Below are 18813 nucleotides of genomic sequence, written 5' to 3' on the forward strand. Positions count from 1 at the left end.
TCTATGTTCATCTTCCCTCTGAGGCCTTTTTTCTCTATTCTTTTCCTTCTCCTTCCATCAAAATCTCCTTTTCTTTCTATCATATTCTCACCTCATCCTACCTATACTTTTTTCCATCATAAAAACATATAACTTACTTTAAAATTATCTTCTTAAGTGCAAGGAGTAGCTGGAAAAAGTAAATATAAATATGAGACTTTGGTTTTTGGATAGAAAAAATATTCTCTTTGCATCTCTGTAATTTTCTAGTCTGTCATTATTGATGTACCCTGAATGGATTATGATTCATATTTACCTCTTTCAGAATGCTTATTATATACATCCATCTTTTATTTGGAAATTTAAAACAGTTGCCATGGTTGCAAAATAATACTTTTCCAAATGATTCTAACATTTGAGCTAACGTTCATCATGTACTTCTACTCACAAATTCTCTAAGCTGAAGGTCTCAATTCTATAAAATGAATTGGTTTCCAACTTTCTTAATTCTTTACCTTTAAGGTTGAGTGTATCGAATTTGCTTCAATGAAAGACATCTATATGTAATTCTAATCTGTTTGCCATACTGTGAGGTTTCTATTAACTTAGAAAATGAACTCTCTCCATATCTCAAGAAACTCAAGATTTTATAGGCCTTTATAAAAACTATGTGATAAAAGTTAGTTTGCTATTACTTATTCCTTAGGAATCTGCCTTTCAAGTGAAACATGTTTCCTTTCATCTAGGAAGACCATGGTTATTTTGCGTGTGGCATGTAAATCTTTGTGACTGTTATGTGAAGCAAAAGGAGTGCTTGTTAGGGATAGAAAAGCTAGCCCTCATGAGAGGGTGGATATAAGCTAGACTGTAGGGCTCACCTAATTGGGTCTGAACACAATTTGTAATATTTGTTTAATATAACAAATAATTAGCAATTACACATTAATCGTGGTTGTATAAAATCATGAGATAAACTCCCCAAGACATATCTCTAGGAATAAATTTTGAGGTTTCTACTTCTAGAGTGGTGGTTTTCAACTAATTTATTTTCTGACCCAGTATCTGAGAGGGATACAAATCTCTCCCGTTAACCGTGGCCCATGGGAGTCTCTGGCCTAGGGAAATACATCAGAATGGAAGAGGATAAAGTTCTGAGATGCCCACCTGGTGGGGAGTTTTGCCCTCTTCACCTCTCTACCTTCACTTTGAGAATCACTATATATCTTCACAATTTAAAAAAAAATCACAAGCAGCTGTACTTAACATGTATCAAGAATCAACTGTTAAGGGTTTTAAGGAAGGAGGTATGGGAGCCAATAAAGATAAAGAAAGTGTGAGTGCACATAAAAGTCCAAGGAAACAGTCACATTAAAAAAAGTACAGCCATGGAAGGGAACAGGTTAGATGCAGAAAAAAAGAGGAATTTATTTTCTCTCAATTGAAAAAAAATATATACAAGACTTCTGCACTAAAAACTATAAAACACTACTGAGGGAATGTGAAGAAGACTAATTGAATGAAGAGATAGTCCATGTTCATGGATTAGATAATTCAATAATATTAAGGTATCAGTTCTTTCCAAATTGATCTATAGATTCAGTGTAATTCCAACCAAAATCCCAATAATTTTTATAGAAGTTGACACGTAGATTCTAAAATTTATAAGGAAATGCAAAGAACCCAGAATAGCCAAAATAATAAAAAAAAGAATAAAGTTGGAGGATTCAGGCTATTTAAAATCAAGACTTGCTATAAAGCTACATAATTCAGTTAGTGTGGTACTAGAGAAAGAATAGAAGGTCCAGAAATTGGCTTATATCTATATAGTCAATTGATTTTCAACCAAGGATCCAATTTAATTCAATGGGGAAAGGAAAGACTTTTAAACAAGTGGTACTGAACTGCTGGATACCTTTATGGAAAAAGATGGACTTTAATTTTTATCTCACTCCACACACAGACATTAACTTGACGTGGACCACAGATTTAATACAAATGTTAGAACCACAGAGCTTTTAGAAGAATACAGAATACCTTTGAGACTGTACAGTAAAGGGCTAACTCAGCGGGCCTGGACTGTCCCAATCCTGCACATTCCAACATTGTTTAGGACTGGACCTCGAGGGACAACTGGGAGATAATCTCCTCTAGCCCTTGGAATATCCAACCTGATAAAAGTGTCTTTGTAGACCTGGGGCCTTGAGCCACACCAAAGTTTATGCTAACAATCAGATTTATGGTAAAAGTCTGTTTCTGTTCAACCTGGGCCCCTGCCACACTATATCAGTCTGACCTCTGGAGGGAACTGGAGATGGAGTAGCTAATGTTAGTCACATGGTTGCTTCATGACTACATGGCTGACCTCTAATAACAAACCTTGGGGTCACCAAGTCCTGGGTGAGCTTCCCTGGTTGGCAACACTTCACATGTGTTGCCCTACATGGTTCCCAGGAGATTTAAGCAGTCCACTGGGAGCGGACACCTGGAAAGTTGTACCTGGTTTCTCTTAAGACTCTGAGTGAAAAATGTTGCCTGCCATATCAGTAAACAGAGGATGCTGCAGCCATCAAGCCATCACATTGTAGCCTCCCCAGTGGTGAGCCCTGAGGGAACTCAGGATGGAAACCGAATGCCCACCATCTAGCAGTCAACTGCTGCAGCCACCCCGACGGTGCACCCTGAGGAGACCCTGGATGAGAAAGCACAGGATGCTGGCCCCAGGTAGCTGAGGTGCATATCAAAGCAATGATTTCAGTGAGCCCAGACTCTTGCATCTTCCCATACGTAGAAAAGCGCTCCATTCTTTAACGTGAGATGTCTGGTTTTCTTTAATTAACAGTAAACTTTTGATGTTCCGACTACCTGGTATTTGTCGCAAAAACTACTGTATATCCTGGCTCCCCCCTTGCCTCTTCAGAGCAGTCCCTCAGAGTGATCTGAGAGTCCTGTCTCCCTGGCTTGAAGACCTCAGAAAGTCCGCCGAATAAAACATAACCCTCAGCTTCTAGGTTGTGCATTTTTTCAGTCTACAACACCAACCTTTTTCCCTTCCTGATTTTAATCTATAATCTTTTGCCACAGTATACTATAAACATGAGTCTATCAGCTTTTCTGAGTTCTGTGAGTCCTTCTAGTGAAACTTCGAAGCCGAGCATGGTCTTAAGGACCCTCAACAATGGAAACTAAGGTGAGTCTTAGGTAGGAGATTTCTTCAATAGGAAAATAAAATGCACTAGCCACAGAAGAAAAAAACTGGTAAAAGAAACTTCACTGAAATAATAATTTTCTGCTCATCAGAAGATATCACTAAGAAAATGAACAGGCAAGCCACACACTGGGGGAGGATAATATTTGCAGTACATTTATCTGACAAAGACTTCCATCCAGAATATATAAAGTATTCTTACAAATCAAGAATAAAAAGACAAACAACCCATTAAACACAGGCAAACAACCTGGACAGTTCACAAAAGAAGATATACAAATCACCAATATTCTATGAAAAGATGCCCAGGAAAATGCAAATTAAAACACAATGAGATAGCATTTTCACACCAACTAGAATAGATAAAATCAGAAAGACTGACAGTAGCGAATGTTGGCAAAGATGAAGAGCAGTTAGAACCCCCATATATTCCTGATGAGAGTGGAAAAAGGTATAATTACTTTGTAAAACAGTTTGTAGTTTCTTATAAAGTTAAACATAGATCTATCCATTAGGACAATTTAATTTCTAAATGTTTACCCAAGGGAAAGATAAACACCAAAACCAAAAACAACAAACAAAAACATCAAAACACCTGTACAAGAATGCTCTTAGCAGTCTTGTTCATAACACCCCAAATCTGGAAATAACCCAGTATCTATCAACAAGAGAATAGATAAACAACTTGTGATACATTGTATAGTGGAATACAACTCAACAATCTAAAGGAAGAAACTACTGATACATGCAACAACACGCATGAATTGCAAAAACATTAGTCTGAATGAAGAAAGCTAGACAAAAATGAGTGCATACTGTGTGGCTCTATTTATGGGAAGCTCAAGAAAAGGCAAAACTAATATAAGGTAATAGAAATCAGACAGTGGTTGCCTTGGGATGAAGGGTTGGAATTGACCGTAAAGGGACACCAGGGAATTCTCGGGTGAAAGAAATGTTCACTCCAGATATATTGTTTTAGATGGTGCTTACAGGGGTATACACAGCTGTCAAAACTCATCAGACTGAACACTTAAGATCTGTGTTTTGTGTACAAATTACACTTAAATTTTTTAAAACAGGAGAAAGAGTTATTTACTCTGCCCTAAACAGGAGATAGTTTTACCAATTTACCTAAATTGGTTAGGAATTAACAACTCTCTCTGATACAAGAGAAAAAGCATTTCAGACATAGAATTGTTTATAGCATAAACTCTTATTTGAGCACAAAAATATCACAAAATTACATTTATATAGAAATCAGTGTCCTTTAAAATTCTGATTAGCCAATTAACTACTAAGGGACTATAACAATGGACTTCTTGGCTTTATGACTTGGGAAATATCATTAGCATATTATTTCTTTACCATATTTTAGCAATAAAATACTTCTGAGTAAATACAATAAAGCCTAATTTAAAAATCTTGTGGACCATATAAAATGGAAATTGGCCAGAAGAATTTTATAATGCCTTTTAGGTATTCAAAACAGTATTTATTTATTCAGTCATTAAACTAAATACTCACTGAATACTAGAAACAGTGCCAGGTACTGTGCTAGGCCCTGGCAATATGAAGATTCTAGGATTCAGTCCCTGACATCCATATGGTTCCTCTATAAATGAGGCTAGAAAGCATTCAATCATTTCACCAGTATTTGAATGTGTTCTCTGTGCCAGGTGCTGAGGAAACAGCAATGACAGAGGCAGATGTGGTCCCTGTTCTCACAAAGCTCAAATTCTAGCATAAGATGACAACGGGCAGAAGAATTCCTGAGCTTCCTGGGATCACGCACTTTTGTAGGACATTCTTGTTTAAGTCAGGTCCTGAGAAGAATGCTCCTAAGCTGAGGCAGATCCTGATCCCAAGGAGAGACGGAAAATTATTGGCCATCAGGCATTCTTGGGGTAAAAATGGACTGGACGCCATCACTACTTCGTCACTGGAGCCCAGCTGAGGAATGTGGAAAACATCTTCAAAGCCCAGCGAACACTCTTATTAGAATCATCTTTCCCTGGCTTCCTGCTGGATCCCATGCAGGGATCCTGACAAGGGGCCTTTAGTAGAGGTCTGCCAGAGGCCTGTACCTGCCAGAATTCTAATTCTGGAATCTTTCATTATTGGTATCAGTTAAGTTGTTTAAGCTCTGACACAAGGCAGAGGAAAGCTGGGAATATTAGCACAGAGAATGCTATTGCTGATCTGGTGAGTGGGCAGATCAGGAACTGAGCTTGGTTTCTTCCATCTCTACCAAGGTCTCATTTAATCAAGCGAAATATCTAACTTTGGTGACGTGAAATTGCTTAAGCAAGCCAAAAGACCTATAGTTGTGGAGTCTGTAAAAAGGCACCACTAGGGGCTTCCCTGGTGGCGCAGTGGTTGAGAGTCCGCCTGCCGAGGCAGGGGACACGGGTTCTTGGTGCCCCGGTCCGGGAAGATCCCACGTGCCGCGGAGCGGCTGGGCCAGTGAGCCGTGGCCGTTGAGCCTGCGCGTCCGGAGCCTGTGCTCCGCAACGGGAGAGGCCACAGTAGTGAGAGGCCCGCATACAGCAAAAAAAAAAAAAAAAAAGGCACCACTAGATAAAGTGACACGTGGCCTTGAGTCACTGCTGACAGCTCAGGCGTGATTATTTCATCACCTCTGCAGAGCAGATAAAAACTACACATTCTGAGAAATTGTGTTCTGTCATTTTCAAAACAGAAAACCCATGAATGTTCTGGAATAAAGAAGGTATGAGATTCTACTCTTACTATAAGAGGTTGCAGTATTTAAAAACTATTAAATTCTGTTCCATGACTTCTCAATTGGGCACTTCAGTGGTCATAGATTCCTGAGTAAATTAGATGGGTCTTTCTGAAGACCAGTCACAATTTAGATGTGCTTTTTTTAAAAAAAATATGTATAGCAGCAATTTATGGTTATTTAAGGACAAAATTGGAGCAGGATTTGAGTGTTAAATTATTGTTCTGAGCTCAAAAATTGAATGAATAACAAAATGTCAATTCCCATTTTTAAAGAGAAATTTGCAAGTAAGTAAAATCAGAGCACAGTGACTATTACCCACACACGTAATGGAAAATCTACCACTAAAATACCTAGGCACTTGCGTTTAAAGACTTAATTATAGCAATCCATGGTAAAGCAGAGAAGAGAAATCAGGCTTCTTGATTTCTAGAGATATTCTTATCTCAAAATCACATGTCATCTTTGCATCCTCATCCCTCATTTGGATAAGCAACACAAATAGAAGTCCATTGCCCTAGACATAGCAAGTATTAGCTCCCTGCTTTCCAGGTGTCTGCCTGCCTCTTGTCTGTCCTCTGCTAACTGATCCCTGCTCGGGGTTCCCCCATGAGGATATAAATTACCTCTAGACCATCCCCACTACCTGTCTTGCTGCTCAATGACAGTCCCAATGCATTAACTCTTTAATAGCCTCTATACAGCTAAGAAAGTAGTTGCAAGGCTAATTATGGCTGAAGGGTCCAGCTTGGTAAAAGCATCTTAGGCATTAAATAGCTAAAGGGGGACTTTCCCAAGGATTTTGCAGCTACAATAGTTTCTGATCATGGATAAAGTAGTGGCAGGATAAACAAACCTCTGGGGAATAATGTGGTAGTTATAAGGGCTACATACAGAATTAGGAGTACTATTTGGCAAGATTACCAAGCTTGTCTCAACTTATACTCCCTGTATTGGTGACTAAGGATATCCGTTCACCTTCACTGGTGCTAGCTTGCCCATTTATTCATTCATTCATTCAAAACCACTTTATTGAGGTATAACGGACATACAACGGCTGTACCCATTTAAAGTGTACAACTTGATAAGTTTGGAGATAAGTACACATCTGTGAAACTATCACCACAATCTATGCCATAAACCTAACCATCACCCCCAAAAGTTTCCTCCCACCCTCTTTATCACTACTATTTTTATTTATTTTATTTTTTGTGATAAGAACACTTAAGGTCTACTCGCTTAGCAAATTTTAAGTACACAATATAGTATTATTAACTATGGGCCTAGGCCGTACAGTAGATCGTGATGATTTACTCACCTCTGCCTCGTTTATTTTTAATTTGCTAATTTGAAAGGTGAAAAACAGTGCTTCATAGGTGTTTTAATTAATTACACATTTATTTGATTAATTATGAGTTTGAACAGCTTTTTAAATGTTTATTTGCTGTTTGCAATACTTTCATTGAGTGCCTACTATATTCTAGGCACTATTTTAGGTGCTGAGGATAAGACAGTTAACAAGACAAACATGCAGAGTTTACATTTCAATGCAAGAAACAAACTATAAAAACAAACTGAAAAGCTGAAAAAAAATTAAAAATACCATTTCAGCTATTAAAAAAAAGCCCCACAAAAAACAATAACAAAGCAAATTAGAGGGACAGAGTAGAGTGGTCCATTATTTTAGACAGGGCAGTCAAAGAGAGGTTCTCTGAAGAGACGATATTTGAACACAGACTGAGCAGTAAGTGTGCCATGTGGATTCTTGGGGAAGAACCCAGACACGGGGAGAAACAAGCTCAAAGCTCCTGAAGTGGGAACTTGTTCGAGAGCTGGAGGGATGGTAAGCAGCCCGGTGTGGCTGCAGTCCAGTGAACAAGAGAGCAGGGTGGTGGGGTTGGAGAGACAGGATCATGTAGGGCCTGCCTTGCAGACCACTGAAAAGGCTTTGGATTTGACCCCAAATGTTTTGGGAAGCCACGGAAGGGCTCTGAGCAGAAGAGTGATATGATTGGACTTGCATAGGGAGATGGGTTAGGAGACCGTGGGGGTGAGATGGGCAAGGCCACGTGACTTGGTGCCACCACTGCAGAGAGAGGTAAGTGGCTTAGTTCAGGATATAGTTTGAATAGGAGTTGCTGATGCACTTGACGTGTGATGTCAGAGAAGAAGAAGAGTTAAAGGCAATTCTAAGGGTTGATCAACTGGGTCATGACATTCATTGTGATGCAGAAACACTGGGGGAACAACAGGTGTGTGGAGGTGGAATCAAGAGTTTAGTTTGGAACATGTGAGTCTGGAGTTCAAGGGAAGAGGTCAGACTGAAGATATTAAGTGAAGGACCCTTTAGTCATAAATGGAACGTAAAGCCATGAACCTGGGCTGAGATCCTCTGGGCAGAGAGGAGTATGTCAGGAGATGTGATGGCCCCTGAAACAGATCTTGTGTTTCTTACTGAACTGTGTACGTTTCTATACATTAATGATATTATAGTTTGTCAGTCATTTATACTACAAATATTTTCCCAATTTTCTGTTTCCTTTTTGATTCAGTTTATTTTATTTTTGACATCTACTTAAAAACAGTTGTGTAATAAAATCCACCAGTCCTTCCCTTTGTGATTTCTTCCATTACTTTTAAGGCTAAAAAGTCTAGTAACTAGAGGTCAGACAGACATTTGTGTTTTATTTCTGTTTGCTTGTTTGAATGAACTTTGATTAACTCAGAGTTTATTCTGGTGTGTGTTAAGTTTATAAGTTGATACCTTTTCAAAAGATTTGTCAAGTTTCCCAGTACCATCTCTGAACTCTTTCTCTCCTCATTTGCTGGTCTGTGATGTCTTCACACACTACACTTTACTTGGTTCAGTTTCAATTTCAAGCTCTGAAATTGCAACAGTGATGATGAGAAATCTGCCTTGCATCCTTACAGTGTTACTTTGTGTAAGAATCTCAATGTGCTTACAAGGAAATATATAAAACAGAACTAACATTTTTGAGAAGAAAAATGCTGGGACAGAAAGCTAAATGGAAGAGAGATAAAACATCAAGGGGAAAAAGGAAAGGGTACAGTCTATTTCCTTTTTTGAAAAAAAAAAAAAGTAGATGTTGAAAAATGTAAAAATAGAATCATGTATACATACAACAAATACTGAGTAACCTCCCCACACCAGCCAGGATTATCCAGGTGCCCTCAAGTAGTGAGTAAGACAAGGGACCTGCCTGCAGTGGGCTTGACTTTAGTGGGGAGGTTGGGGAGATAGATGATACATATGTCTATGACTTCTGTGAGTAAAGAATGCTATGAAAATAAGATGGGGGCAGTGGGGTAGAGAGTGACCAAGGGAGGTGAAGACAAAAGGGAGGTCAAGAGAGGCTTATGTGAACATATGGATCGCTAACAGGCACATGAAAAGCTGCTCAGTATCACTAATCATTAGAGAAATGCAAATCACAACTACAATGAGGTTTCACCTCACACCAGTCAGAATGGCCATCATCAAAAAGTCTACAAACAACAAATGCTGGAGAGGGTGTGGATGAAAGGGAACCCTCTTGCAGTGTTGGTGGGAATGTGAATTGGTACAGCCACTATGGAGAACAGTGTTGAGGTTCCTCAAAAAACTAAAAATAGAGCTACCATATGATTCTGCAATCCCACTCCTGGGCATATATCCAGACAAAACTATGATTCGAAAAGATACATGCACCCCTATGTTCATCGCAGCACGATTTACAATATCCAAGACATGGACATGGAAACAACCTAAATGTCCATTGACAGATGAATAGAAAAAGAAGATGTAAGTCAGAAATAGAAAGATAAATACCATATGATATCACTTATATATGGAATCTAAAATATGACACAAATGAACCTACCTACAAAACAGAAACAGACTGACAGACATAGAGAACAGACTTGTGGTTGCCAAGGCGGGGTGGGGAGGGGAGGGATGGAGTGGGAGTTTGGGATTAGCAGATGCAAACTATTATACAGAGAATGGATAAACAACAAGGTCTTACCATATGGCACAGGGAACTATATTCAATATCCTGTGATAAACCATAATGGAAGAGAAATGTAGATACATGTATAACTGAATCACTTTGCTGTACAGCAGAAATTAACACAACATTGTAAATCAACTATATGTCAATAAAAAAAAAAACTGTGAGAGAGAGATAGGCTTGCCTTGTGTGAGATATTTGTGCTGAGCCATAAATCATGAAGCTGAAAAGGAAGAGGGGAGGTGGGAGGAGAACAGGGAAGCACTATGGCCCCAGGCAAGCTCAAGCAAGAGGGAAGAGAAGGGGAGGGTGGAGGAGATGAGGTCATTAGGGGAGGGGCAAGGGAAGAAGACTGGATTATGGGAGGTATTAGGAAGCCTTTGGAGGTTCAAGTGGGAGTGTGATCTAATCTGCTGGAAACTGAGAGTTTACAGGCCATCCTGTGAAAACTAACCTGGGGGAGGTGGTGGGCAGGGGGTGCAGGGTGGAGATTAGGGGAGAGAAGAAGGAGCTCCAGCTGGAAAGATCTTGTATGAAGAAAGTACCTAAAATATACTTTTTAAAAAACATATCAAAACTAAATACTTGACAGGGAGGAAATACAAGTGATTAGACTGTAAGATTCCTGAGGGCTAGGATTTTTGTCTGGTTTGTTCACTATCTCCAATGCCTAGAATACTGAGAGTCTGGCACTCAAGAAGAATTTGTTAAATTAAATGAACAAAGTGACTATAGGGAAAAACCTTTTATTTGTGAACCAAGAATCAGATGAAATGAACAAACAGAAAAGAGTTTCACAGAAGCCTTGTGGGCTACAGAACTGGTCTTATAATTACATAGCCCTTCAAAACATGAGACAGACTTCAATCAAGGATGGGTAATTTAAAAATAACGTTACACTAAGGGTTCAAAATGCACGTTTAAATTTAGCTGCTTTCTTGTAAAATCCTCTCACCCCTCAGACGATGAGTTTCGATGTGTCGGGAATTATGTCTTCTTTTAAAACTCTCCAAGTAGGAGCAGAACACATCATGTACGTGTACTCCAGCCATGTATATTTAGGTTGTTGGAATTCTACTGAAGAAAAGCTAGCACAGAGGCAAAATGCTTAAGGAAGAAAATTCGGACAACTTGCAGCATTTATCATGACTAACATTTTAGTCTACCAGAGTAAATTTTGAAATTATGTTCTAATTTGAGATGGTTCTGGTTTGATGAGTTAACTCTTAAGACATCTGAGTATAGTATTATGAAAGAACAAAACTGTTCATCAACCCTTTATGCCAGTGTTAGTTTCTTTTAAAAGTAGGATTTTAATTTTTTTTTTATTCCTACAGTGACCCTTAAAATTTCTATGTATGTAATCACAAATGCACACACAAGATGCATTTATAAGCTTATTGTGTAGTTCTAAAGACAGTTGGGAAACCCAGTTTTAATTTTGTTACTGAAATAATTTAAACATATATTACAGAACTGCTTCTTTTCAATCAACAGCTAGGGTCTAGAAAGAGACTGCACAAGCAGGCACAATTTATTCAGGTTTCTTAGTGTTAGAAGAACAAAGTTGCCAAACTTCAATCTGTAACAAGTACTCTTAAATTTATTTAATTTTTCACCTTACTACTGACATCAACATACATCCTTTGCTCATGCCTTAAAAAAAAACTCAGATAATTTATTTTACAAAGATTCATTACATGCATTAACCATTGGCATACTCAAATCTGGGAAATTATTTTCAGCAAATGTGTAACATTTCCTGACGATCTCCAAGAATATTTTAGTGACTTTCATCAGAGAAAGAGGACTTACCGGCTTTTATTCATGAGGTCTGCTCCTCGGGCTTTGTAATAATCTAAATTTGGATGGAACTGATAAGTCACTGGTCTTGGATTTCTCTATAGAAAAAAAAAAAGCAGTAAATTAAAATGTTATAAAGCTATTTAAATTATACATTAACACATAAAAGAATGAAACAATTGTTTTTATATTCTTTCAGAAAAAAATACGTATAATAATGAAGTTTAATAATTAATGTGCTTGGGTTTTTCTGTTTTTTTAATTTGGCTGCGCCTCATGGCTTGTGGGATCTTAATTCCCTGACCAGGAATTGAATCTGGGCCACAGCAGTCAAAGTGCCGAGACCTAACCACTGGACTGCCAGGGAACTCCCTGTTTTTTTGTTTGTTTTTATTGTTGAAGTTTTGCCTTAACTGATCTTAGTCTGATTAAACACTGAAATTGTTTTAATACATTTTCTTTTTACCTGTTTCATAGTTCACACAGATTTATTCCTTTCATTAGATTTCTTTTTGATAATTTTGATCATTTTCAATATGCCTTTCCAAAATACAATCAGACAAAATTACAACAAAACTGAAATATTATATGAGGTTAACCCCAGCATAATCTATGCCTAAGGCCTAGGAGACACAAAGTGTCAAGAAAGCTGCATCTGAAGAAGAGCAAAACTCAAGTTAGTTTTTGATAACCAAAGTGCTATATATGCCCACTAGATGGCACACCGAGTCTTTCTTCTCCTAAAATGAATGAGTTATTTCAGAATTCAGCAATTCTTTTGAAGTTTGCACTTTCTATGTCATCTATTCTTATATACGAGTTTAATAAGTGCCCAGGTAGTAGAAATACAAAAGCAAACTGACCAATGCACATTTTCATAAAAGCAGCAACACACTGTACTTTCTGGCATGTAGTATTATTTATAAACTTGCAGAAATGTCCTTGAATCATTAGGTTGGGTGTGTCTATTTACATAGGTTGCTATTATTTAATATGTCTATTATTTAAAAGTATCAAGTCCCTCAGGCAAATACAAATTAATCAAATACACTTTCAGTTTATAAAAATGTAACACGTTAATAGCATAACTTAAATGAATACCATCATCTCTGAAAGGTTAAATTATATGTATTTTTCCTTAGTTTTTAAAAACTTATAAATAAATGTGTTCCAATGTTTACCTGAACATATAACTCAAGTTAATAATTAGGACTTTGAACAAGAGCATGCCCTGTCCTTTGAGAGATCTAACTAGGCATAAAAAGGCTGCATTTTATCTTAATAGAAAATTACCAATATGCTTTGATATCAGTCCTTGGAGACATAATCCCAAGGCACGGATATACTTGCATGTAGGCGGGGGTACATAATTGCTAAGGTTAAATAGTTTGAAATTCATCAAGCTAACAAGCTGCATCTTAAGGCCATGATGGACCTTTTCTTTTTCTGCTGAAAAGAGAATATTTACAGAGCTCAACCCTTTCATATCTCTTCCAAGTCAGCCGTAATCATCTGACAAAAATGACAATCCCTTGATTTAGCTCCAGCTACTACTCCACTGGTTTGGTATTCAACACAGTTCTACAATAATCAAATCTGAATTGCCTTGATGAAGATAACTGATGCTTCCATGACTACCATACTATTAAGTCTAACAGTGCAACTTCTAGCTCTCTAGGAATTACATAGGTTTCCTCTTGGTAGCTGATGACAACCTGGACCCAAGCATAACGGGAAAATGAAATAGAGGTCAAAGCCACTGGCAGACTGACAGTGCATTCCTGATTTATTTTAAAAATTAACTTGCGTAGGACTATCACTCATAACCAATTTTGTTCTTTATGCTCAGTACCTGGAAACATTTTGTTTTCGTTACTATGAAAGGCTTTTCTTCTCTGACTTTCAACAAATTAATAAAGGATTATGTTCCTCTTTGCTAGGAAACAATGAAAGCAGGGAATGCATGGAGCAATTTCTTCAAACATCTTTATAAAGAAATGACAAGCAATTCAAGACACGAAGTGCTGATCTATCTAAGCACTTAAAGCCATTATTAGGAATAATGATCTAACTTGAACATATGAATGAGGCTCAAGTACTGCTTTCACTGAGGCCTATTTAAATTCCTAGGAGACTTACTAGTATCAAAAGGAGAGGCAGTTTAAAGTGCCACTGTACTGGGATGGAAAAGAAAGAATCAAAAGATGATGTTGAAAAATAGTATTTGAAATGTAAGAAAATAAAATCAGAAGTTATAGTTTAAAGTCATTCAATAGGGTTTTCTATCTGAGAAGGTGATACTGTTACTAAAACAGAAGTATGTGTACACATGGATGGTCTAGACCAGCACTGTCCAACAGAAATATAATGTGGGTCACAAATGCAGGCTTCATATGTAATTTAAAATGTTCTAGCAACCACGTTAAAAAAAAAAAAGAGAAAAAAAGAGTGAAAGTAACTGTAATAATATTTTGTTTCATTTGGTATATCCAAAATGTTGTCATTTTAACATGTAATCAATATAAAAAATAGAGATATTTTACATGCTTTCTTTTGTACAAAGTGTTTGAAATCTTGTGTATACTTTACAGTGAGAGCACATCTCAGTTTGGACCAGCCACACTTCAGGAGCTCAATGGCCACCTGTGGCTGTAGCTACTGAATGTCTGATACCTCTGTAAACCAACATGTGGCTATAGAAATCAACAGGTATAGACACTTATTTAAAAAGGGCACATGCCTTTTTTTATACATTAAGATTCAGTACTGGCAGTTCTTTAATTCACCTATAATTCTTCTCTTTTAATTTAGTTTAGTCTCTTCTGAGTAAGTTTTAAAAAGTCAAGAAATTTTGGAGCAATATCTTCTCACACAACTATGTACCAAAATGATAGCAATGGTTTCCTTAGCGGGATGAGATTAAATGAGCAGAATTCTAACCTCATGCAATTGAAATATTTTAAAAGTAACATTTGCCTTTCTTATTTCAAAGGATTATTTTCCAAATAAAATTTAACAGAAATATAACAGTTTTGATTTCTATTTTTTTATAGATCTGGAATTTCCTCTAAAATGTAAGAGCCACTAGAATTCTACACATATAAAACTCTGTATGTAAGAAAGACCAGACCCAATGACAGTTTTAAGTTCTCATTGTGTAGGACATGTGATGTGGACAACTTTATTTTTTTAACATCTTTATTGGAGTATAATTGCTTTACAATGGTGTGTTAGTTTCTGCTTTAGAACAAAATGAATCAGTTATATATATACATATGTTCCCATATCTCATCCCTCTTGCGTCTCCCTCCCTCCCATCCTCCCTATCCCACCCCTCCAGGCGATCACAAAGCACCGAGCTGATCTCCCTGTGGTGGACAACTTTAAAAGTATGTCTTTGCAAAATATTGGAACAATTAGTAATTATTTTAAACCCACTTTCACACAGTCAGGATTCCAAATATTATAAGCTTTTCCAAGCCAATGTACATTAAAAAAAGAAAAAAAAAAGCAAAAACAACAAAAAAACCCACTTCTGTTTATTTGGGGGAATTTTTCTTCAGAAGAAAAAATGGTAATTATACTCTAACTTATAATGGTCTGTGTACAGAGGAATACCAATTATGTTTCATGACCTGAGAAGTCTACATAACTATACATGAAAATGCAGAAATCACAAATTCAATCCACCCTGGGTTTACCATGCCTTTCCTAAACCAACCTGGATGGACTCGAAATAAATCTTCCACAAGATTGCAGCTAATTAACTTCCCAAGTACCACTCCATCCTTCTCTGTTAACAAGCTGTTGGAGCTCTTCTTAAGGCTTTCTCTTCAGCATGTTACTTTATGGTAATAGAAGAAGAATGCTGAAACTCCCACCTGTGGCACAGATAGGCTGAAATCTGGGGAGGCAGCTTAGAGCCTTGTGGACAAAATGACTTACAGAAGCAGGATAGATAACAGTAGAAACAAGTATCCTAGAGGGAACTATACGGAAAAAAAACAAAACAAACCAAACTCGTGTGGTACTTCAGAATTTTCAAAATGCTTTGGTTAATCTGGCGTGATCAAATCAATTTACAAGTAGTGCTTAAATGACAGCAATCAATGTTAGGGACAAAACTGATTGAAACCTAACCTCTCGTTATAGTTAACATTCTTCACTTCTGAGTTCTATATTATACGATAGTAAGCTGTGCCTTAATGTAATTTCAGGTAAAACACTCTGTCCCTTACTGAGTGTGGCTTTTGATGGTGGACAACTCCCCTCCGTTCTACTCTGTAATAGAAGTCCCTCCCTACCACCCTTACCCGCACAGTAATATTTCAGGACTTTTAAGTTCCAACTCACTTTGCTATGGTAGTGTACAAAAATATTTAAATGCTAACCCACACTAAGTACAACTAACCACAAGAAGTGAAATTAACCACAAGATGAAATGTGACAATTTTCCTTGTTCTGAGCCTGGTGAAATCAAACTCATCCAACAAAGGTCATCACAAATAGTACTTTCTAGACTGATCCCCTAACTCCCTTCCCTCACCTGAGGACGATAATCTCCTTTTGCATCGTTAATGGAAACTCCAGAAGGAAAAGAGTCTGAGGCACTCATCCTGCTTGGAACAACACATCACCTGCCTTTCAAAGGTCTGGCTATTTGTAAACACATGTAGGACTGAACGGAGCAAAAGATAAGCAATTCCAGTGATCCCTGTTCTAATCTATGAATGTACCAGCAGGAGGTAAAGAAGAGTAAAAGTGTTACGTTAGAAACAAAGGGACTAAGGTAGACCTAACATCTGCTTTAGAGGCACAGGCTGCCTGGCAGGGGAGGCCAGGGATCCGGAGTCAGGGAGGTTCAAGTCCAGAGCCTGCCCCTCCCACGCCTGGCTGGGAAGGAGTCAATTTACACTCCGGCTCAGGTTTTCTCATCTGCAACATAACGGAAAGGATTAAAGGGGACAATGAACATTAGGTGCGGCACAGTGCTGGGCACTTCGTAAAAACTCAATAAAATGGAAGCTACAATTACCTTCTGATACCACTGAGCACTGATAAACAGAACTTTGACAGCAGATCTGACAGCTTGACGACTTGAAATCCATGATAACAAACAGGTAGAGAAAGCAGTGTTTCGTCCTTCTGATAACCATATATAAACTTAGGGCAGATATTACCAAACATTCCACTTTTTAAAAAGTAAAAACACATATTTAGGAAAATATATCATGCACAATGGACCTCATATGTGGGGAGAAAAGCTGTCTTATTTCTCAGAACAGGAGTACGTACATACATACAATTTTTTAAAAACTGTAAAACCACATACTATTAATGCACAGTTGTTTGCCAGCTAATGAGGTTACAGTAATTAAAGTGATTTCTTACAATAAGTCCAAATTATTATTTTTATAGTTTATTGGTTACAATTTTTACATTAAACTGATAAAGTTCCTGTAGCACTTGTTTAATAGAAAAGGTTAATTTATATTTACAATATAAATACAATGTCTGTTCGGCATGAAGAAAATATTTGACAAATGAAGCATTACTTAGTTTGCTTTCCCCTAATACCTTGCTACCAACTCTTAATTTTTAGCATGGCAGATTAGGGGAAGAATAAGGCTCAGAAGGAGAAACAGCACTGTAAAAAATACGTCGAACGTTTCCCTTTGATGAAAAATGAGACTCTTATTTTAGTGAATATGTTATTGCCTCAATGCTGGGGAAAAGCAACTGCCATTAGAAAAACGAATTGCTCAGCTGTTTATAAGCAAAAAGCTCTGGGGGAATTTCTCAGGACCCCAAAGGCAAAGCATTACAGGGTTATGCAAACATATGTTGCAGGTGTTTTAGGGGAGACAGGTGGGCAAAACTCAGCCCTGGAAGAGGAGTTCCTGTAGCTGAAACGACGTAACCTAAATGCATCCAAGTGCAGGGCTGCCATGGCACCAGTGAACCAGAGCTGCAGAGCAAAAGCTCTCCCTAAAATAATTATCTTGTTAGTGCCAAGCAAACAGCATTTTTTCCTTCTTGTAGTTTTACAGAAAACAAACACTGTCAATTACTTTTTCTTTTTTTTTTCCCCCCCAACTAAAGGTATTTTAAACCTGGAACAAAGAACAGCCTGAAATAGTGATAATTATCCAAAAATGATAAGGATGAAGTATTGTTGCCTTCATTTAAACAAATATTCCTAAGAAGACAGTTTGTTGTAATATCCCCTCTTTGGTTCACTAGGCAACATTATATTTATCATAATTCTCCTAAAGCCTAAGATATTTCTATATTAAAATGTTAATTTTGTCTTTTCTTTTGCCTGTAATTAAAGCTGGAGAGATTTGTGATCTGATATTCACTGATTGCTAGAGGGTCCACAAAGGTCTCAACATTTCTGTTTCTTGTTGCTACATACTGCCCTCTTCATTAAAATTAGATAGAGTAACACAGTGGATCAAAAAGGCAGCCACTATAATCCTAAATGCTCACAAAATTCCCTTAAAAAAATATATATATATCAATAAGTGGCATTATCTAGATATTGCTGTCAAACCTAGATTTGTATTTTATTTCCTTCATCATTTACCTAGGAGTTGATTTTCTTTTTATATTATGTGCTATTGAGACAGTACTGATTTTACCGTTATGTATTTATGTGTAATAGTAATACTGAGCCATACCTTCCTTATATAAACCACTTTCCTTTTTTTTTGTTTTAAGAACCCATGCCATGAATTAAATGCCAAATGCTTTGCATAAAATAAGTTCACAAAACATCAGATTTGGAAAAACAAAATCTAGTTTGTTTGTTTTTTTACAACATTACAAAATCTAAAACGTGGATACCACGTAGACCTTCATCAAAAAAAAAAAAAAGAAAACAAATCTTTTTAACAAGGTTGTAAATGAGAATTTCACTTCAGTACCAGATTAAAATGACCTCTGGTTTATATACTAATAGTTCCTATGTCTTTTGATAGGAAATATATATTACAGATACTAGGTATTAAGACAGCGCATTTGACAGAAAAATTTCGGTAATTTCAATCTATGAATCTACAGATTAAAACAAA

The 18813-nt window shown here is 37.2% G+C and overlaps 1 protein-coding gene across 11 annotated transcripts in view; it reads right to left on the bottom strand.

The window, feature by feature from the left end:
• The window catches only part of TBC1D5 (TBC1 domain family member 5), a 536700-nt gene that overhangs the window by 92584 nt on the left and 425303 nt on the right, over nt 1–18813 (bottom strand). For all 11 annotated transcript variants that reach the window (XM_089911191.1, XM_089911192.1, XM_089911189.1 and 8 more), the window contains one exon: nt 11750–11835. In XM_089911191.1, coding sequence (XP_089767317.1) covers nt 11750–11835 — 86 coding nt within the window. The remainder of the gene's footprint in view (nt 1–11749; nt 11836–18813) is intronic.

This window comes from Delphinapterus leucas, chromosome 4 (genome assembly GCF_059928025.1).
Source record: "Delphinapterus leucas isolate spDelLeu-1000000601 "Yukka" chromosome 4, BTC_Dleu_Yukka2, whole genome shotgun sequence".
Taxonomy (NCBI): Eukaryota; Metazoa; Chordata; class Mammalia; order Artiodactyla; family Monodontidae; genus Delphinapterus; species Delphinapterus leucas.